We start from the raw sequence: 22926 nt of genomic DNA, 5'->3' as shown, positions 1-22926 counted from the left end.
AGTCTCCTGAATGTCATTACTCTAGGTGTGGGACAGAACCTGCAGGACCACCTTGAAGTCTACATCCAGCAGATGTGCACCAAGCCTGTCACATTGTACAGAGCACAAAAACCTCTCCAAATGTTGAAGATTGGCATAGAGTGGATGGTGAAGTTCACCGGTGAGTTTTACATTAACTGAAGCAGAACTTAATTCAAACAGAGAAAGCAAAGTAGTAACTATCATTTAAGACCTACCTATTGTATGTAATAATGGTTTTAAATAAGTGGCCTGTGCGCTCCTCCAACCTACACCTCCTCACTAGTGCAGCTACAGCAAGGGCTTATATCATATTGCCTACAGAAATTGGCTCAACCAGTTATTGTGTAAAGTGCTGGATCGCTACACCATGGGGGGTGTCACCACCCTATCAGATTAGCATGCAAAAAAGGTGAAGCTACCAACACAATCAGATTGTGCATCTCGGTGGAAGCTAATGGTTGATATATATATAAAATTACCTTATTCCTTTCACAGGTGGACTTTTCTATTATTTAATATTAATGCTGTGTAATCATGGTATTTTAATACTGTGGTATGTATGGATTATGAGATTAGTGTTGTGATATATTACCTGTCATTTTGCTGGGAATCAATATCTGTCATTTTGAGGAGAATTTTTTTGTCAAACCATAACGTGGAAGTGCTGTTGAGCGCTTCACCTTTTTTGCATGCTAATATGTAATAATGGTGTCTATTAAAAAGGGTATCCCATTCACATCAATGCAAATCTTTTCTTTATTGGCGCCAAGTGTATAGAAAAGGTGCCGCGTAAATATAAAACGACTATATCGCTTGTTATCTTTAACTTTCATTTCCATACCAAATGTATCAATTACAATAACCCATTATTTAACAAATAATTGTTTCTAGAACTGTTCCCTATGCCTTCTCAGAAAAAAACAATTTACATTACTCTCCAAATCTCTCCAATCGCTGCAGCATTACATAAGACATACGACAGTATAGTGCACAGGAACAGGCTACTCACCCCAGAGTGCAACTCACCAATTGAAGTCACAGTATTCCAACAGAAGATAAAAAGCAGTGGCTCACATCCGGATAAAACTTCACTTTTATTGATGTAGCTTAAAAATCAAAAAGCAGCACATTTTCCATTGTAACGGGGAGAGGTGCAGGCAGTGAGAGGTCTACTGCTGTTTCGCGCTGAAAACAAAGTGGTGCTTCATCAGGTCAAACTGCCCCCACAAATAACACCTCTAGACAACCATGTAATTGGCATCGAGTCCTGGGGCGGGGCTTTGCAGGAGCTCCGCTTGAATGATGGAGCTCCGCTCCGCTATCAGTCTCCCAGCAGCGATCGCTGCTAGGAGGCCGTTAGGCAGCGAAACCGCCATCTATTTACAATGTACAGCACTGCGATCTAAGGCAGCTCTGTACTGGGGACAGCCGTGTCACTCGGCTGTCCCCTCTGGAGGCACAAAGGCGTCAGCTCTCATAGGCTGAAGCGTATGACAGCCGATCGCTGTCATTGGGTTGCGGGGGGAGGGAGGGTGGAAATAAGAAAAGATTAAAAAAAAAGTGAAGTTTATTTAAAAATAAAACGTAAATAAACAACAAAAATAAATAAAATAAACATATCAGCAGGGTTTAGAGCCCACCAACAGAAAGCTCTGTTAATGGGCAGAAAAGGGGGGGGATCACTTGTATACTGAGTTGTACGGCCCTGCAGCGAGCCCTTAGGTCTGGTTCACATCTGCTGCACTGAAAAACGTGTGAAAGCGCGTGGTAAAAAACGCAGGCGCTTGTGCGCGCTTTAGTGCGTGTTTCTGTGCGCTTCTTTAAAGCACGGTTTGCTTATTGTAGCAGCAGCAGTTGTCAATAAAACTTTGTTTTTGTATGTAAATGTATTTTTTTCTTCAATTAGGGGTAAAAAACGCATGCGCTTCTATGCGCTTGTACGCCCTTCTATGCGCTAAAAAAGCGGACCCATTCACTTGTATTGATGTGCGCTTTACAGCTCAGCGCACAGAAATGCATGCAACACTAAGTTTTTGTAACGCTGCTCAGCGCAGCGCATAGATGTGAACCAGCTACATTTAGTTACATGGAAAAACCAATACCTTGCTGAACGCACAGGGCAGTGCGCTGTGGAAAGCGCACAGAAACGGCCCTGATGTGAACGAGGCCTTAACTACCTAACGACCGCGTCACACCAATGGGCGTGAACGCGGCGGCATCCCCAGGACCGCTTAACGCCAATTGGCGTCAGGTCCTGGAGCCGGCTACTGCAGGAGATCGCGCGCAGGCTGCGTGCGCATCTCCTGCTTGGGGGGCGGAGCTCCTCCCCGCCTTCAGTCTACGAGCAGCGATCGCCACTCAGGAGACTGTTAGACACCGTAATCGCCGTCTATTTACATGTACAGCGCTGCGATCTGCAGCACCGCTGTACTGGGGACAGCCATGTGACACGGCTGTCCCCTCCATAGGCTGGGGAGTGATCGGCTGTCATAGGCTGAAGCCTATGACAGCCGATCACGCTGATTGGCTAGCGGGTTTGGGAGCAGAGGAAAGGACATGTTAAAAAAAGCCAAATTTATTAAAAAATAAATAAAATAAATATTTATTTAAAAAAAATAAAAAACTGTGGAGCGATCAGACCCCACCAACAGAGAGCTCTGTTGGTGGGGGGAAAAGGGGGGGATTAATCGTGTGCTGTGTTGTGCGGCCCAGCAGCTTGGCCTTAAAGCTGCAGTGGCTAATTAAGTAAAAAATAGCCTGGTCTTTGGGGGGGGGGGGGGGGGGGTTCCACACAGCGGTCCTCAAGTGGTTAAAGCTGCAGTGGCCTAATTAGTGAAAAATAGCCTGGTCACTGGGGGGGGGGGGGGGGGGGTGTAAGCCTATTGTCCTGAACTGGTTAAATAGTTACCTACCTTCTAGACCAGAAAGGCCCAAAAGACACCATCGCTCAGCTGTCTAAACCCAATGGAACGTATGCCGGTGGCAAATGGTGACTTCCTCTCATTTGGAGTGCATTTCCGGGATGCATACATGCGTCACTTCCGGGACGCATACAGTTACGCGGAAAATGCGGGAAAACATACGCGTAAACCGACGTTGGCCCGTGACACATGCATACATACATCACCACCGGAGCACATACAAATATGCGTGAAACGCGGAAAAACATTTACGTGAACTATAGCTGACATGCAAGGAACACAAATATTCGAATTAGTGAAAACATGCGGACGCATAAGAATTATGCATACCTACTCCCATTATGCGCTAAAGTGCCACCTACTGGATCTATTGTAGACTTAATCATCCAAATGAGAGGAAAAGACAGTATCTAAACATAGTAAAACCACACATTTTGGATATTAATTAATAGAACACGGTTCATGCCAACAGAGGATTCCCAAATGGGGGAGGAAAAATGCACTAAATTGTACATATTAACGGATTTTATCTTCATAAATTGAATTCACTCACCACCCCACATTATTGGAGGACCCAGTGTAGCATATACCATGGTCCATACCTATAATCAATAGTAGGAAAAAACATTTAAAATGCATAAATATACAAATATTTAGCATAATATTGCCCCTGTTTAACTCTCTAGTAAGGCCACATCTGGAATATGGAATTCAGTTCTGGGCATCACATTACAGGAAAGATATTGCAGTTTTAGAGCAGGTGCAGAGATGAGCAACAAAATTGATACGAGGAATGGAAGGTCTCACTTACCAAGAAAGGTTAGATAAACTGGGTTTATTTAGTCTAGAGAAAAAGACGCCTTAGAGGGGATCTAATTAACATGTATAAATACATCAGAGGGCAATATAAGAGCTTGGCGGATGAGCTTTTTTCCCAAGGCCTTATCAAAGGACTAAAGGACATGATCTGCGCATGGAGGAAAAACGTTTTAGCCATTTATTTAGGAAAGGGTTCTTTACAGTAGGAGTGATTAAGATGTGGAATGCATTGCCACAGGAAGTAGTTATGGCAAATTCTATACCTGCATTTAAAGGGGGCTTAGATGTTTTCCTTGCGTTGAAAGACATCCATGGCTACAATAACTAGGTAATGCCCAGTGATGTTGATCCAGGGATATCATCTGATTGCCATCTGGAGTTGAAAAGGATTTTTATCCTTTTGGGGCTAATTGGACCATGCCTTGTAAGGTTTTTTTTGCCTTCCTCTGGATCAACAGGGATATGTGAGGGAGCAGGCTGGTGTTGTACTTGTTCTCTGGTTGAACTTGATGGACGTATGTCTTTTTTTAACCCAAATAACTATGTAACTAAATGGAGAAAAAAAGAGATTTGGATGCGTATTGGTATACGTTCCGGTAGTGACATATGTACACATGTGTTGCGGGCCAACGTTGGTTTACGCATATGTTTTTCCGCGTAACTGTATGCATTCCAGAAGTGACGCATGTACGCATCCCGAAAATGCGCTCCATATGAGAGGAAGTCACCAGTTGCCGCCGGCATGCGTTCCAATGGGTTTAGACAGCTGAGCAATGGTGTCTTTTGGGCCTTCCTGCTCTAGAAGGTAGGAAACTATTTAAGGGATGTCATTTGTGGGGGAAGTTTGTCTTAATGAAGTGCCACATTGTTTTCGTTGCGAAACAGCTGTAGACCTCTCACTGCTTCTACCTCTCTACCTGTTACAATGGATAATGTGCTGCCGTTGGATTTTTAAGCTAAATTAATAAAAGTGAAGTTTTATCTGGATGTGCACCACTGCTTTTTCTATTCTGTTGGATCACTGTGCCTAACCTTAACCATCTCCTGGAGGGCACCTAACCTTAATCCCCCATTTCCTTTGTGTAATATAAATTCATATATGATTGTTTATGGTTTTACAGTATTTAACATAGAATCAAAAAGACCACCTGGTTAAGGCTAGGCACTACCAGGTGGGTCTTAGGGATAGGAACCACTGGGGGTAGTGGTTACGGTTAGGCATTAACAGGGGAGGGTTCCGTGTGTTAGTAGGGAGAGGTTAGGTTATAGTAAAATATCGGTAAGTATTAAAATATTGTTTAATTTACCGTTATTACTACTTCATTCATGTAGTAAAATATCTTTATCACTTTTACTGGTGCTCATTTTCCTAAACATAAAAATAGAGGTTAAAGTGGGAAATAGTAGAATATAAGTATTATAAACAATATTTTATGGCATATCCTGGTGCCCATTTTACTAAACGATAACTTCAATATTGTTTATATATGGCACTCTTTTTAACCAGAGCCTTTATTATATGCACACAAAATGATATTGATGCTGAAAGTGTTGGAGAAGCTACCTGTTGCAATAATTATCTCCTGCTGTGCCCTCCTCTGTGTCTTCCTGTATAGCCTGTCTCAAGAGTGTAGGGCCTCGTTCACATCTGCTGCGCTGAAAAACGTGTTAAAGCGCATGGTAAAAAACGCATGCGCTTGTGCGCGCTTTAGTCCGCGTTTCTATGCGTTGCGCTGCGCTTCTTTAAAGCACGTTTTGCTTACTGTAGCAGCAGCAGTTGTCAATAAAACTTTGTTTTTGTATGTAAATGTATTTTTTTCTCCAATTAGGGGTAAAAAACGCATGCGCTTCTATGCGCTTGTACGCGCTTCTATGCGCTAAAAAAGCGGACCCATTCACTTGCATTGCTGTGCGCTTTACAGCTCAGCGCACAGAAATGCATGCAACACTACGTTTCTGTAACGCTGCTCAGCGCAGCGCATAGATGTGAACCAGCTACATTCAGTTACATGGAAAAATGAATACCTTGCTGATCGCACAGGGCAGTGCGCTGTGGAAAGCGCACAGAAACGGCCCTGATGTGAACGAGGCCTAGTATGGATACAGAGGCGTCAAAAGGATAAAAGTATCTAAAAAGTTGAGGAGGCAGTGGTGGACTTACCTCCTCCAAGCAGACACAAAAATTGCCAATGTATTTGTTAAATAGAAGAAGTTTATTTACATACTCCAGGGGACAATGCAACGCATTTCGCAGGTTTGATCCCGCTTCGTCAGGCAATAGTAATAGCATATGTGGTCAGTAGAAGAGCTAGGCACCTCTGTCTGGCTCAAGAGGCTTTAACAGAGAGTATGTATGGGTGAGTGCTGGTGGTTTGGGCACATGTGCAGAGTAGAGATGGAATTCGGTTCACGCGAAATTGCGCGAACCGCAATAGACTTCAATGGGGAGGCGAACTTTGAAAACTAGAAAAATGTATGCTGGCCACAAAAGTGATGGAAAAGATGTTTCAAGGGGTCTAACACCTGGAGCCCCCCTCCAGGTGTTAGACCCCTTGAAACATCTTTTCCATCACTTTTGTGGCCAGCATACATTTTTCTAGTTTTCAAAGTTCGCCTCCCCAGGAAAAATCCGGATGGGAATGCAAAGCAGCGTTTTAAGGGCAGAAATCACATTAAATGCTAAATTGCAGGCCTAAAGTGTAAAACAAAAGAAGGATTGATCAGCACTAGATGACAGATGGCTCTGAGGGTATAGGTGAATGAGCTGTACCTCCAGATATCGGATACCAGTAGAAACAAACAAGGCACAAAAAGATCCGGGCACCAGCTCTGCCGTAGAACAACCACCTTTCATTACATCCCCAGCATCCCCATAACACAAGTGACAAAAAGCCTGACAGCCGTTTCGCGGGATAAAAGGCCCGCTTCTTCAGAGGCTAATAATACACCCTTATTAGCCTCTGAAGAAGCGGGCCTTTTATCCCGCGAAACGGCTGTCAGGCTTTTTGTCACTTGTGTTATGGGGATGCTGGGGATGTAATTAAAGGTGGTTGTTCTACGGTAGAGCTAGTGCCCGGATCTTTTTGTGCCTTGTTTGTTTCTGCAGGCCTAAAGTGCTTTAAAACATCTTGCATGTGTATACATCAATCAGGGAGTGTAATTAAAGTACTACTTCACACTGACACAACAAACTCACTGTGTAACGCACCACAAACAGCTGTTTTCGTAGTGACGGCCGTGCTGGACTGGTGAGCACCATGGCCAAAGTGCAGGCCGTGGCGGTTTTCAAGCCCATATGGTCGCCGGGCTGTGGTAGCTCAATGATAGAACAACAGTGACTGTCCAGCTGATCAAATTTGGTCTGTCCACAATGAAACAACAACCTTATTATCTTTGGTGTGCCACCCCCCGGTTATTGCTTCGTTGTGATACGCAAGCCCCTTCACCGTGGCAAGGTAATGATCACGGAGGGGAATGGGCACATGTACATGCCTTTTGTTTTGTTGTTGCAGCTGCAGTGCAGCCAGAAAAATTAGGCAGGCATGTACACGCACCAGAAAAATGATTATAGCGGCCTTAAAAATTCAGGAATCCGCCTGGTGTCCTGGACCCTGTTGGTGGTGGCAGAGAAGGCAGTCAAGCGGCCTGCAGGCAGAGATGCTGTGTGGGGAGCGACTTAGTCTTGGGGCAGGCAGCCAGTCACACGGCGTGCAGGCAGAGATGCTGTGTGTGGGGACTGACTTAGTCTTTGGGCGGGCAGTAGCCCTCCGGGATCCATGCCTCATTCATTTTGATAAAGGTGAGGTACTGAACACTTTTGTGATTTAGGCGACTTCTCTTCTCAGTGACAATGCCTCCTGCTGCGCTGAAGTTCCTTTCTGACAGGACGCTTGAGGCAGGGCAAGTAAGAAGTTGAATGGCAAATTGGAACAGCTCTGGCCACAGGTCAAGCCTGCGCACCCAGTAGTCCAAGGGTTCATCGTTGCTCACAGTGTCTACATCCACACTTAAGGCCAGGTAGTCAGCTACCTGACGGTCCAGGCGTTGGTGAAGGGTGGATCCGGAAGGGCTAAGGTGAGGCGTTGGACTAAAGAATGTTCGCATGTCCGACATTACCATGAGATTGCTGGAGCGTCCTGTCCTTGCCTGCGTGGACATGGGAGAAGGATTACTGGCAGTGGCACCTTTATTGCGTTGTGCTGTGACATCATCCTTAAACGCATTGTAAAGCATATTGCCAGCTTGTTCTGCATGTTCTGCATCCTTTCTGCCTTCTGGTGAGTTGGTAACATGTCCGCCACTTTGTGCCTATACCGAGGGTCTAGTAGCGTGGCCACCCAGTACAGCTCATTCCCCTTGAGTTTTTTTATACGGGGGTCCCTCAACAGGCTGGACAGCATGAAAGACGACATCTGCACAATGTTGGATGCAGACGTACTATCCATCTACTCTTGCTCTTCCTCAGTGATGTCAGGTAAGTCCTCCTCCTCCCCCCAGCCACGAACAATACAATGGGAACGTCGAGCAGCACAAGCCCCCTGCGACGCCTGCTGTGGTTGTTCTTCTGCCGCCGCCTCCTCCTCCAAAGAAACACCTTCCTCATCATCAGAGTCTGACTCCTCTTCCCCACACGACTCTTCCTCCTCCTCCCCCCTCTGTGCTGCCGCAGGTGTTAAGGAAACATCTGATTTTGATGTAAATTGCTCCCACAACTGTTCCTGCCTTAACTGTTCCTCTTCACGTTCCTCCACAGCTTGATCCACCACTCTACGCACGGCACACTCCAGGAAGTAAGCGTATGGGATCAAGTCGCTGATGGTGCCTTCACTGCGACTCACCAGGTTGGTCACCTCCTCAAACGGCCGCATGAGCCTGCATGCATTTCGCATCAGTGTCCAGTTCGGGGGCCAGAACATCCCCATCTCCCCAGATTGTGTCCTTCTACTGTAATTGTACAGGTACTGGGTGACGGCTTTCTCCTGTTCTAGCAGGAAAGAGAACATGACCAGGGTTGCATTCCAGCGAGTCGGGCTATCACATATCAAGCGTCTCACTCGCGAGTTCTTTCTCCGCTGAATGGCCGTGTAAGACCACCTGAAATGCCCACACAACATCCTGGCCTGCTTCAGGACATCCTCTAAGCCTGGGTACTTTGACACAAATCTTTGAATTACTAGATTCAGCACCTGTGTCATGCAGGGTACATGTGTCAGCTTTCCCAAATTCAACGCGGAAATGAGATTGCTGCCATTGTCACACACCATGTTGCCAATCTCCAGCTGGTGCGGGGTCAGCCACTGATCCACCTGTTTGATAAGAGCAGCCAGGAGAGCTGGTCCAGTGTGACTCTCCGCTTTTAGGCAAGACATGTCTAATATGGCATGACACCGTCGTACCTGGCATGCAGCATAGGCCCTGGGGAAATGGGGTTTGTAGCTGGAGAGGAGATCGCAGCACCAGTACAGTTGAAGTGCCACTCAGCCAAGGAGGAGGATGTAGCAGGAGGAGAGGAGGTGGCAGGAGGCCTGCCTGCAAGCCGTGGAGGTGTCACAAGTTGGTCCGCTGCACAGCCACATACTCCCTGCTTGCCATCGGTCACCAGGTTGACTCAATGGGCTGTGTAAGTTATGTACCTGCCCTGACCGTGCTTGGCAGACCAGGCATCCATGGTCAGGTGGACCCTTGACCCAACGCTGTGTGCCAGAGATGACACCACTTGCCTCTCAACGTCACGGTACAGTTTGGGTATCCCCTTTTTAGAAAAATAATTGCGGCCTGGTATCTTCCACTGCGGTGTCCCAATGGCCACAAATTTACAGAAGGCCTCAGAGTCCACCAGCTTGTATGGAAACAGCTGGCAAGCTAACAGTTCTGCCACACCAGCTGTCAGACGCTGGGCAAGGGGATGACTGGCAGAAATTGGCTTCTTCCGCTCAAACATTTCCTTCATGGACACCTGGCTGCTGTGGGAAGAGGAGCAGGAACCGCTCAAGGGCAGGGGCGGAGTGGAGGAGGGTGGCTGTAAAGGTGCAAGGGACAAAGCGGCTGAAGATGCTGCACCTGAAGGAGGAACAGGAGGAGTGTGGCTTTTCTTTTGTGTGCTGCTTTTGCTCAGGTGCTCTTCCCATTGCAGTTTGTTCCTTTTCTCCATGTGCCTTCGTAAGGCACTTGTCCCTATGTGAGTGTTGGCCTTTCTATGGCTCAATTTTTGGAGGCAGAGAGAACAGATGGCATTGCTCCGATCTGAGGCAGACACATTAAAAAATGTCAAACTGCTGAGCCCCCCTGGGGTGATGGCACTATGGTGGCATCAGCAGCTGACATTGAAGGGCATGTTGGCTGGCTGTACATAGGTGGCGATACATGGCGCCGGACACTGCCACCAGCTGTTTCTGACGACAAGCTCCACATGCTTCTTTCAGGAACTCGTCTCCTCCTACTCCTCTCTGACTCCCTCTCTGAACTGTCCTCTAGGTCATCTTGTCTATTAGGAACCCATGTGGGATCCGTATCATCATAATCATCCTGCCCAGCTTCACTTGCCTCTGACACCTCCAAAACTGCACCAACAGCAGGTACTTCATCATCATCCTCCTCACACAGTACGTCCATAGTGTCGCCGCCTAACTCAGACATATGAGGTGGTGTAACTTGCTTAGTGCCTTCATCTGGTTGTAAAAATAATGGCTGTGAATCAGTTAATTCCCCACCAATTAACTCCTGCGAAATGTCAAATGCAATGGATGTGGTACTTGTAGTAGCGCTGGTGGCTGCGGAAGATGAGGTGCTCTGTGTTAAATAGTCAACCACGTCCTGAAAGTTTTGGGAGTTGATGGGACGTGCCTTCTTCTGAGCACTGTACTTTGGGCCAGGGCCGCACGAAATCACATCAACATCACCTCGCACAGACCTGCCGGGTGGCCTTCCTCTGGGTCTGCCTCTACCTCTGCCTGCTTTGTCTGTTGTGTCCATATCGGGGGTATGAAGTGAAACGTATGCACTGACTTGACTAATACAATGTGCACTTACACAGGTGCAATTAACAGGTATGCACGGAGTGGTATATCACACTGCGTGCCCTCACGTAGGTAGGTAGGTGCACTGAACACAACAGGTAGGTATATGCAGTGATGGGTATTACAATGTGCAATGTAAATTACTCAAAAGGAGACCTGGGATTGAATAAGAGCTATAAACTTAATAATAATAATCACCTATATAATAATAACGTTTCATGCATCCTGCCAACAATAAATATGAAAAGCAAAAAAAAAAGAGAATTGGCTCTTGGGTGCATGAAAATCAATAAATATCTTTATTAGTAAATCACATACAAAAACCCTAAGGCTTAACCAAAACAAAACACCATAATACATACATTGTTAAAATATGTCACAACTCCGCCAAAAATTGCCACTAAGACTCTAGATCCCTGTAATAACTAAGGGGCTGCAGTCCCCAAAAATTAAACTGAGATGCTTCTCACTGAATATTGGCTGGCTGAAAAAACATGCATGAAACCATTGTGGAAAAATCCTCGATTCATGACAATGATATCAAGTTCATAAAATTCATAAATGCATAAAGCAATGAAAAGCCAGAGAGTATGGTGCCAGCAAAAGTCCAATTCTCAGTGTCCACCAGTTGTAAAATATTTGAAAGCAGCTCAGAACATTGATACAATGATTGAACAGGTTTCTGCGAATGGCATGACTTGTTATACCAGCAAAGTTCCAATGTTCAAAGTCAAAGTCCAGCCATGAATTTGTAGATCATGCATGCATGTATATATAGTTACCAATCCAGCTGTATATTGGCGGTTTCAAAAAATGATGGTAGTAAAGAGTCCCAGATGGCAAGATGGCGGAGCTAGCGCGCTGTGAGATAGCCTGACATGTTTCGCTGTTTACTAACGGCCTTCTCAAAGGCGGACAGCGAGGAGCACATTACTAAGACGCCATAGCGGCGTTCTTATAGTAGCCGCACTTGCCTTGATCTCCGACCACGCCCCCCGCGTACTCCCACGTAAGCGCCCCGCATCAGGAGGCGGAGACGCCTAGACACACGCCACTGGAGCGCAACTGCCACATTGTGTCTTGGCACAGGTACGGTACATAGACGATGTGCTTATGTTTTGGACTGGTGGCAAAGATTTGCTGGATGAGTTCATTGTAACTTTAAATCATAATGATTGGAATTTGAGATTTACCATGGAGAGTCACCGCAGTTTAATCTCCTTTTTGGATCTTATTGTCAGGGTTGATGGAGGTTGTCTATCTACTCAGATCTATCGGAAGTCCACAGCATCTAATGCTTATCTGCATGCAAATAGTGTGCATCCATTACACACTATACGCGGTATACCGACCGGACAATATCTACGTGTTCGGCGAAATTGTACTGACGATATTACATTTGAGAAGGAAGCTAAATTGTTGCGGTCTCGATTCAAAGAAAGAGGTTATAAAGATCGTTGGCTCAAAAAAGCATACAAATGAGCCAAATCAACTAATCGTCTTGATCTATTACAAAAGAAGACCAAGACCATAACAGATTCTAAAGAAACTCGCTTAATTACGAGATATAATGATCAAAATCGAGAGGTAGATGGCATTCTCCAGCGACATTGGCACATCCTCACCAGTGATAATACCATTAATGAATTTGTGCCCTTTAAACCACAGATTACTTATAGACGTAGTAAAACGCTGAGGGATTTGCTCTCCGCAAGCCATTTTTGGGGGGAAAAAGGACCTGGTAGTCATTGCAAAGTGAAGGGCACATATAGCTGTGGCGGATGTGCCTATTGCCAATATTTACAAATTGGTAAATCGGTAGTTTTACCTAATGGCCGCAGGTGGTATTTGCAACATTGTGAATTGCAATACCCCAGCGGTCATTTATTTGCTATATTGTAGATGTGGCTGCTGTTATATTGGAAAAACTTCTCGTGCTTTAAAAGAAAGAATTAAGGACCATGTAGGGGATATTACATGTTGCAACTTTAAAGCCAATGGTTACCAATCTAAAAATAAAAAAGTCAGATACTCACCTAAGGAGAGGGAACGCTCGGTCCTAATGAGCCCTCCCTCTCCTCTCCCGATGCCCTCGGTGCTGCGCTGGCTCCCCCGTTCACGTCCGCCACCGCGGGGACTTCAGAGGTCTTCGGGAGCACTCGGGCTTCCGAAGACGGGCCGCTCCATACTACGTACGCGCGAGTGCGTCATAGAGGGCGCTCGCGCATGCGTAGTATGGAGCGGCCCGTCTTCGGGAGCCCGAGTGCTCCCGAAGGCTTCTGAAAGCTCCCTTTGGCTGCGGAAGTGGCAGTATTTGACTGAACTGGTCGAATACTGCTACGGGGGATCGTGCGCGGGACCGGGCACCGGGAGAGGAGAGGGAAGGCTCATTAGGACCGAGCCTTCCCTCTCCTTAGGTGAGTATCTGACTTTTTTATTTTTAGATTGGTAAACATTCACTTTAAATCCCCAATCTCCCGACATGTTCATTTGGAACATTGTGGTAATGCCCATTATGTTAAATTTATAGGGCTTGATGTGATACATCAGCATCCTAGGGGGGGAATGTTGATAGAGCTTTACTCCAAATAGAATTTTGGTGGATCTTTAATCTTGGGGCCACTAAACACAAGGGACTTAATGACAGCATTAACTACCAGGTCTTTCTCCCGAATTAGGCTTGTTGGTGAACTAAATTCCTTAGTCGTTTTTTGTTTGGCCCCCTTTTCTCTAATGCTTATTTACATCTGGCCATTCTCTTCCCCACCTGTCTGTATGGGAGGTTTTCCTCCCCATCTTTTTCCCTCTGTCGCTTTCATACTGCCCATAGAGTACTCTGGACATGGTGCAGTTATATGTCCAGTAGTGATTCGCACCTACGGCTGTTCATACGTTCTGTTTAGTATTTAATATGCTTATATGATGCAACTGCGGCAGCTACTGCTTTACCACATTGTTGTGAGAACTCAGGCTTGCTTCCCTGGTTGTTATCTGTTAGGTATATTTAGTTTTAATTGGTATTCACTATGTATTTTTGTTTTTTGTTCATGTATTATATTTTGCACGCTTGCCGTCTTTCCCCGCGCCCTCCCATGTGTCGGCACGTCATAGTGGGCATACGCCGGATGAAGTTTCTTCCGGCCTTGCCGAGATGGAGCGCAGTTGCGCTCCAGTGGCGTGCGTCTAGGCGTCTCCGCCTCCTGATGCGGGGCGCTTACGTGGGAGTACGCAGGGGGCGTGGTCGGAGATCGAGGCAAGTGCGGCTACTATAAGAACGCCGCTATGGCGTCTTAGTAATGTGCTCTTCGCTGTCCGCCTTTGAGAAGGCCGTTAGTAAACGGCGAAACATGTCAGGCTATCTCACAGCGAGCTAGCTCCGCCATCTTGCCATCTGGGACCCTACTACCATCATTTTTTGAAACCGCCAATATACAGCTGGATTGGTAACTATATATACATGCATGCATGATCTACAAATTCATGGCTGGACTTTGACTTTGAACATTGGAACTTTGCTGGTATAACAAGTCATGCCATTCGCAGAAACCTGTTCAATCATTGTATCAATGTTCTGAGCTGCTTTCAAATATTTTACTACTGGTGGACACTGAGCATTGGACTTTTACTGGCACCATACTCTCTGGCTTTTCATTGCTTTATGCATTTTGCTACAGATGCTGGTTTGGTCATCATGTTCCAGGTTATGCTGCGCATATATAATCTACCACATGCTTGAAGCTTTGACTCCATCATCAACTAACAGCATGATTTGCCTATAATCTCTTGCCGACAGCCTGCTTGCTTCGTTAACCATTCTTCTATTGATGCCACATTTACCCCTGCGAGTGGGGGGTGTAGTTTTGTGGACATTAACCGCATGACTAACTTCTAATGCTTTGCTCAAGGCCTCACTTCAACAATTATTTATCCATTGGTGCTATATTTGCCCCTGTGAGTGGGGGGCACAGATTTATGAATTTTATGAACTTGATATCATTGTCATGGATAGAGGATTTTTCCACAATGGTTTCATGCATTTTTTCAGCCAGCCAATATTCAGTGAGAAGCATCTCAGTTTAATTTTTGGGGACTGCAGCCCCTTAGTTATTACAGGGATCTAAAGTCTTAGTGGCAATTTTTGGCGGAGTTGTGACATATTTTAACAATGTATGTATTATGGTGTTTTGTTTTGGTTAAGCCTTAGGGTTTTTGTATGTGATTTACTAATAAAGATATTTATTGATTTTCATGCACCCATGAGCCAATTCTCTTTTTTGTTGCTTTTCATATTACTATGTGCACCTGTCACACACAGACAGGTAGCGGACAGGCACAGTGACACTGCGTGCGCTCAACTCACTTAGGTAGGTGGGTGCACTGTGAACAACAGGTAGGTAGGTATATGCAGTAATGGGTATTACAATGTGCACCTGTCACACACAGACAGGTAGCGGACAGGCACAGTGACACTGTGTGCGCTCAACTCACTTAGGTAGGTGGGTGCACTGTGAACAACAGGTAGGTAGGTATATGCAGTAATGGATATTACAATGTGCACCTGTCACACACAGGTAGCGGACAGGCACAGTGACACTGCGTGCGCTCAACTCACGTAGATAGGTGGGTGGGTGCACTGTGAACAACAAGGAGCAAGCTAACAAGCCTACAAGAGCCTAACTAATCTTTCCCTATGAGAGTCTGCAGCAGCAGCTGTCCCTTCTCAATTTACTGCAGGCACACAAGTGAGTAAAATGGCAGGCGGTGTCTGCCTTTTATAAGGGGGGGGAGTGGCTCCAGGAGGGAGTGTAGCCTGATTGGCTACAATGTGCCTGTTGACTGTGATGTAAAGGGTCAAAGTTGACCCTAATGGTGCATTATGGGGGGGAACCGAACTTCTGGAAAAGTTTGCGGTTCTCCGTGAACGCAACCCACCGGAAGTTCGCTGGGAACCATTCGCTGGCGAACCGTTCGGGCCATCTCTAGTGCAGAGTATCAGTGGCTTCAGCTAAGCAACATGGTTTTCATCAGTGTTTCAGCACATGTACCCCATCATTCACTTAACCATAATTAACATTGAATTCTGTTGCTATCACCTAACCTCCTTCAAATGTAAATCCCATTTGCAATGCTTTATTGTAATTCTTCCCTAATATTATCCGTTCCATGAAGCTTAACCCTAACCTCCCTCAACATATTCCCTCACTGACACCCCTATACTCCACCTAATGCTTAGCCCAAATCTTCTAGCCCTAACAACTAAATGTAACCTTACCCCAACCTAATGACTGACCGTTCTTATTTGCACTAGATCTAACCACTCACCCTGTATATAGCTCTGCTCTGTCACCCAATCCAAACACCTCCTAGCTGCAAAGCTCACCCCACCAATAAGCACAGGCCCTTGACATGTATTTCACCCAGCAGGGAAGTACAATTACCCCCGCCCAGAATTGACACTTGTAAGGCTCCAGCTGCATGTAGCCAAAGCCCTGTGCTAAAACAAAACACACTGCACTGTAACTACTTACTGCACCTGGTGCAGTATAATCACAGCCTGGGAAAACTTTGCCTGCAGTCCCAGGGCAGTGAACACACACACGTCTTCAGCGGCAGGCGGTTGCCGTGCACTCCCGCACACTCGCTCCCGTTGCCGCCTGTTAGTGGGGAGATGAATGAATGGGAACGCAGTTAATCTAAGTCCCTGTGGCCCGTCATTGTATCTTCCTTAAGTTACAGTGCCACGCATTACTTCCGATTCACATACGTAAGTACGTGAATCGGATATAATGAGTGAGGACATCTTGCGGCCAAATAGTAAAACTACATCTAAACACGTTTTATTTAATAAAAATACCAACACTTACATCTAAAATTAGCAATTTTCCTCCCACACTCCCCCCATAGTACCGAAACTTTTTTTTGGTATAGAAAAAAAAAATACAGAAATAGTTGCCTTAGGGACTGTACTTTTTTGATAGATATGTCAAGAGGGTATATTACTGTTATTTTTAAATTTGTGGGCTTATAATTAGTGATGGATGCAAAACTGAAAAAATGGCACCATTATTTCCAAATAAAATATTGACACCATACATTGTACTAGGGAAATATTTTAAACATTGCAATAACCGGGACAAATGGTTAAATAAAATATGTGGGTTTTATCCAAAGTAAATTTTAACACTATAATTGCTAAGAACTGAGAAATAATATTTTTTTCATTTTTGTTTTCCAGTTAACCTTTTCAGGACCATAGGCTTACACCCCCCTAGTGACCAGGCTATTTTTTTACAATGTAGGCCACTGCAGCTTTAACCTCCTTAGCGGTATGCCCAACACTGTGTCGGGCATACCACTATCTGTCCTCCTGAGTGCCAACCACTGAATATATGTGCTGTAATACCTGCAAAACCTTCTGCTAGCACTAGGCTCGCTAGTTAATGTGTCCTGCACCCTCCGCTCCCCTGCGATCCCCCCCATTTATACATTACCTCCCCTGGATCCAGCGATCGTGCAGCCTCCCGGCACAGCTCCGGTCTCTCTATGGGGAGGATCGGGTTTGCGCATGATGTCGGTGACGTCATGACGTCATGTGTGATCCTCCCCATAGTAAAGACCGGAGCTGTCCGGGGAGGCTGCGCCGATCGCTGGATCCAGGCAGGGTAATGTATAAATGGTGGAACGGAGGGTGCAGGACTCATTTATGCAGGTTTTGCAGGTATTACAGCACATTTACAGTATTCAGCGGCGTGGCACAAAGTTGCATCACCTCCTGGGCGGCGTAATGCTCAGGAGGAGGTTAAGGGCTTGCTGCAGGGCCGTACAACTGTGCACAAAAGTGATTTCCCCTCGCTTTTCTGCCCACCAACAGAGATTTCTGTTGGTGGGCTCTGATTGCTCTCAGGATGTTTATTTATTTACTTTTTTATTTATTTGTCTTTTTTTTTATTTGTCTTTTTTTAAAATAAATATTACTTTCTTTTTTTTTATAACCCCCCCCCCCCCCGACAGCCAATCACAGCAATCGGCTGTCATAGGCATCAGCCTATGACAGCCGATCGCCATTGTGCCTCCAGAGGGGACAGCAGCGCTGTACAGTGTAAATAGACAGCGATCTGATGAAGGAGCGGAGCTCCGTAATTCAAGCGGAGATGCGTGCGCATCGACGCATGCGATCCTCTGCAAAACCCCATCCCAGGACTTGACGTCAATTGAGATTAAGCGGTCCTGGGGCTGCCGCCGCATTTACGCCAGTTGGCGTGACCCGGTCGTTAGGTAATTAAAATGCATTTAGAGTAAAATAATTCTTAGCATAATGTACCTCCCAAACAATAAATAATGCTCTATACAAACACATACAAATGAATTAAAACCAATACACCATGTGGCTAATCATAAAGTATTGTTCTAATTGAACTGGCTATTTGGAGAAATTATAAGGATCAAAAGAATCTATCAGAATATTTCACCAGAGGTGCTCATTCAAAGTAAGCAAAAAAAGTGCTTATGCAATAGTGCAAGATGTGATTTTATACTGAGACACATAGCTGGTTATCCCCCTCCTCTCTTGATAATGCAACGTGACTGATGTGGAACCCGTGGAGAAGTCTGCCGGTGCTCCCTTCCGCCTCACCATTGTGGCTCCTCCAGTTCTAATCCAATGGGTGATGAATTGGCACTCTCTTGTGCATCACTATGTTTCTCAGTATAAAATCGCATCTTGCACACTGTTTTGCTCACTGTGAATTTGTGATGATTTTTACTTGGTTTTTTACTATTGTATGGGGTCATGTTTGGTATTATTTATGGTATATTTATGCACTACGCTCCTTCACTGTTAGCACTTTACCATTATGAACAGCAATACTGAACCCGGGTTCTACACTTGAGGTTGGCTCACTTATGAGCACCTCAGGTGATATATTCTGATTGATGATTTTGATTGCTCATAATTGAACTGGCTATTTGGTGATATTATATCAATGCTTTATGATTGGCCAAATGGTGTATTGGTTTTAATTGATTTTTATGTGTTTGTATAGTGTATTATTGTTGAATAAAGTTGTTATACTTTTCATTACCTCATGAGTGGTGCAACTGAATGCGCAATATAGATCTTGTTTTGATACAAATTAATTGTCTAGCCCTTGCACACTCACCTCACTGTGTTGCAGGATTTTTTCTATGTTGCAGAGCTTATGAATAGTAATTCTTATATGTTTCTGCTGTCATTGTCCTCCACTGGTTCTTTAGGTGTTATTCACATTGTTACCTACTCACGTTGCTGCTCATGGCTTCTTCCATTACAAGTATTATATGGAGCTGCCAGGAGTTAAAATAATCTGATGAAGATTTGTGCCACAAGAAAGGAGTAACATTTTTTTACCACAATTTGCCCTATTTGAGAATTAATTATATGGAGAACAATTTCTTCAATACGTTTTAGTTCTATGTTAATTATAGTAAATCAGACATTTTGTGGCACCAGCGGGAACTTGGTGAACACCAGATGATGAAGGTATAGCCCTTACTACCACTACTGCATTGCAAAACATCAGGACACAGTACACATGTCCTATGTCTTCATAAGACCTGCTTGTCATAAACAATGCTAAACTCTTCTAATCCACTTGGTTTTATCTGGCTATGCATAAGGTTTCTGACTTGATGCTTTATCTCTATGTGGTGAATAAATCAAGGGAACATTCTGTCCCAAGGTTGAATGCTACATTTCCCTTCTAATAAACCTTTTACCTAAGTAGACCTTGACTGTTTTATGACTACATAAATTGTACCATAATCATTATATGTGATCTGAATTTATTGCCTTGGTTCATTGACCATCAGGATATGGGGCCACGGCACACTTAGAGACGGGTGGATTTATTCGAAGTGCTCCGGGAGTGGAACATCCCGACATCCAGTTCCATTTCCTCCCATCTCAAGTCATAGATCATGGGCGGGTGAACCCTAACATGGAGGCTTTCCAAGTAAGGATACTTAAGTATAAGTATACCCAATGCTATATTGTTTTAATGCATTGTACAGATTTACTTACAACTGTAGATTGAAGTATGGGGAATGTAATTAGCCCAAGTCACCATCATCTAACTCTGCACTGAGTTATAAAATGTGTTTTCCTGACAAGATTTTTTGCCTCACAATTGGCATATATAGCAAATTTGATAATCATAACATGTTTGAGGGTTTTTCAGTTAACTTGAAAATCGGTGTCAAAGACTTGTATGCAAAATATTCCGAATTGGCTGATCTTGGTATTTAAGTTGGCACACCAGTTCAAAATTTGGAATTCTAAAGAATTTTGAATTTGCCCATTCCGATCATCCTTATGAATGACATATAATTTTCAGTAAGAGTGATTAAGATGTGGAATGCATTGCCACGGAAAGTAGTTATGGCAAATTCTATATCTGCATTTAAAGGGGGCTTAGATGCTTTCCTTGCGTTGAAAGACATCCATGGCTATAATTACTAGGTAATGCCCAGTGGTGTTGATCCAGGAATTTTATCTGATTGCCATCTGGAGTCGGGAAGGATTTTCTTTCCCTTTTGGGGCTAATTGGACCGTGCCTTGGAAGGGTTTTTTGCTTTCCTCTGGATCAACAGGGATATGTGAGGGAGCTGGCTGGTGTATTACTTTATTTTCTGGTTGAACTCATTTGACATATGTCTTTTTCAACCCAAATAACTATGTAACTATGTAACTTGGGCCTTCTGCATTCTCCCAGATAAAAGACTCTTAAAGTGGTCTGAAACTCCGACATAACATTCAATAAAAATGTGTTTTCCTACTTTTTATTACTCACACAGTTATCATATTTGCTTTTGTGCATAAGCAATATTGTCTGTTTACAAATTACAAGTTTCCAAAGTGTAGTTTATCGTACCCTGAAAGCTGGCATTGCATTTTATTATATATGAACATCTTCTAAAGAGCTTTTCTGAACTGTGTGTGTGTATTTCAAGCACAGAGAGCTCCTTTCCACTTGTTATGCTGGGCATACACGGCGAGTTTCTGGTTATCAATCGAGCCGCTGATGGCTCAATTGATAATATCTGACGTGTCCCATCACCGCGGCGGATCGATTCCGCGCTCGATCCCCGCGGGCGGACATTGCAAAAAACGAAGCGCTGATAAGGAAAAGCCCGCGGAGACGAGCGGCAATCGATTCACGCGCCCGTGCGCTCAAGCGGGGACGTGCCGGCATTGAGCCGCTGGCTCGATACCGGTGCATTATCGAGCCGTGTATGCCTGGCATTAGACTGTGTTTACACACATTGTAAGAAGATTGGAATGTAAACAAAGATACTGTCATCTACAGTTTGGATGCAGATTGAAGCTGAATAGCAGGACAAAATGCTTTTGTTTAACCATTTCAGTGATGTTCTGCTAAAAAAAATTCTGGGATAGTAGCTTTCAAGCCGTGAGGAATCTTTAAGCGCAAAGTAGAAATGCTGGCTTTCAGACCATTTTAAGAGACAACCACACAGCATCACACTGATGTCTGTGACAACTTGATGACTCACAGGTGATTTCATGACAAGGCAAGAATTATGTTTCTATTTAAACTGCCAAGCTATAAACTCTTTCTTAAATATCTATAACTGTCATATCACCAGCTGTGCCGCAGTCTAGCCAAATGTTAGTCATTACTTGTTCTGCATATCATACATATGCTAATTAGTTAGAGCTTTAAAAACAGTACCACAGATTTTTAACAACAAAACCTTTATAAAGCGCTTTTCTCCTATAGGACACAAATCACATAACAACTAGTCAAAATTGTGCTTGTTTAAAGCAAAGTTCACCGGGTGGTCAGTGGTGCAGCACGTGTACATAAAAAAAAGACACCATACTCGCTATTGCACCTTGCATCCTAGCATGCTTCTGCAGGTTCTTGCATGCTAGTACTAGTATTAGAAATATCAGTAATTTTTAAAAAACAAAGGGCCATATCCTATTCCAAGTGATTAGTAGCTTGCAGATGCAAGCTACTTATCACCTTGCTATCGCACAAGGATTACCAGCAAATCCTATTGCTGGTTTCCTTCGCACAATGGCTGATCGCAAGGGAGCATTACTCAGGTGATCCCATGTTACGGGCGATGGGGCGCAAGGTTAGCTCTGTGATGCTGTCCTTCATCACCATGGCCTGACTCCCCAGAGAGTAAGTGTACAGTCAGAATAATGTATGTGTGTGATGGGACAATTTATATTGCACTGTTCCTGATAAGACTGTGTGCAGATCCATACTTTGATCTTGTGGATTACAACTTTGCTGAGGATCCTGCACCAGCATCCGCTGAACAGAGGTGTGTGAGATTATTTTTCCTTTACCCCAGAGCTCCCTGTTTGGCCACTGCACATCGCTGAAGCCGCCCACAGCTGCACTGATCACCCGCCAGTAATTTGCCTACTGCCGCTAAACACTCACTGCCTCTATCTGCAAGTTCCAACACTGTAATTACAGTGTATCTCTCACTGTAATTTCTGTCTCTCTGAGCACCGGCAAAGTATCTTTGAGGCTCCGACCTGGGCTTCCCAATGGTCCACTGTCTGGACCAATGAAAATGGTCCAGGTAGGGACCAATGGGGAGCCTCGGCGGGAGCTTCAAAGATGCTTGCCGGGGCTCAGAGAGACAGTAATTACATTTATAGATACACTGTAATTACAGTGTCAGGACTTGCAGTGGTGGTAGGTGAATTACTGGCAGTTGACCAGCGCAGCTGCGGGGGGCTTCGGTGATGTGCGGCGTCCTGATGGGGAGCTCTGGGAGTCTTCTTATTAAAGAGAATCTGTATTGTTAAAATCGCACAAAAGTAAACATACCAGTGTGTTAGGGGACATCTCCTATTCCCCTCTGTCACAATTTTGCCGCTCTCCAACGCATTAAAAGTAGTCAAAAACTGTTTTAAAAAGTTTATTTGTAAACAAACAAAATGGCCACCAAAACAGGAAGTAGGTTGATGTACAGTATGTCCACACATAGAAAGTACATCCATACACAATCAGGCTGTATACAGCCTTCCTTTTGAATCTCAAGAGATCATTTGTGTGTTTCTTTCCCCCTGCAGCTCACTGAAGAGTTACAAGCTGATTGCTTCTTCTTGCAGACAGCTCTGCCCG

General features: G+C 44.7%; 1 protein-coding gene across 4 annotated transcripts in view; it reads left to right on the top strand.

Moving 5' to 3' along the window:
* The window catches only part of CHDH (choline dehydrogenase), a 64102-nt gene that overhangs the window by 31950 nt on the left and 9226 nt on the right, over positions 1 to 22926 (top strand). For all 4 annotated transcript variants that reach the window (XM_068253662.1, XM_068253665.1, XM_068253663.1 and 1 more), the window contains 2 exons: positions 26 to 160; positions 19625 to 19767. In XM_068253662.1, coding sequence (XP_068109763.1) covers positions 26 to 160; positions 19625 to 19767 — 278 coding nt within the window. The remainder of the gene's footprint in view (positions 1 to 25; positions 161 to 19624; positions 19768 to 22926) is intronic.

The sequence above is a fragment of the Hyperolius riggenbachi genome, chromosome 9 (genome assembly GCF_040937935.1).
Source record: "Hyperolius riggenbachi isolate aHypRig1 chromosome 9, aHypRig1.pri, whole genome shotgun sequence".
NCBI lineage: Eukaryota > Metazoa > Chordata > Amphibia > Anura > Hyperoliidae > Hyperolius > Hyperolius riggenbachi.
This window is presented reverse-complemented; position numbering and strand designations above follow the sequence as displayed.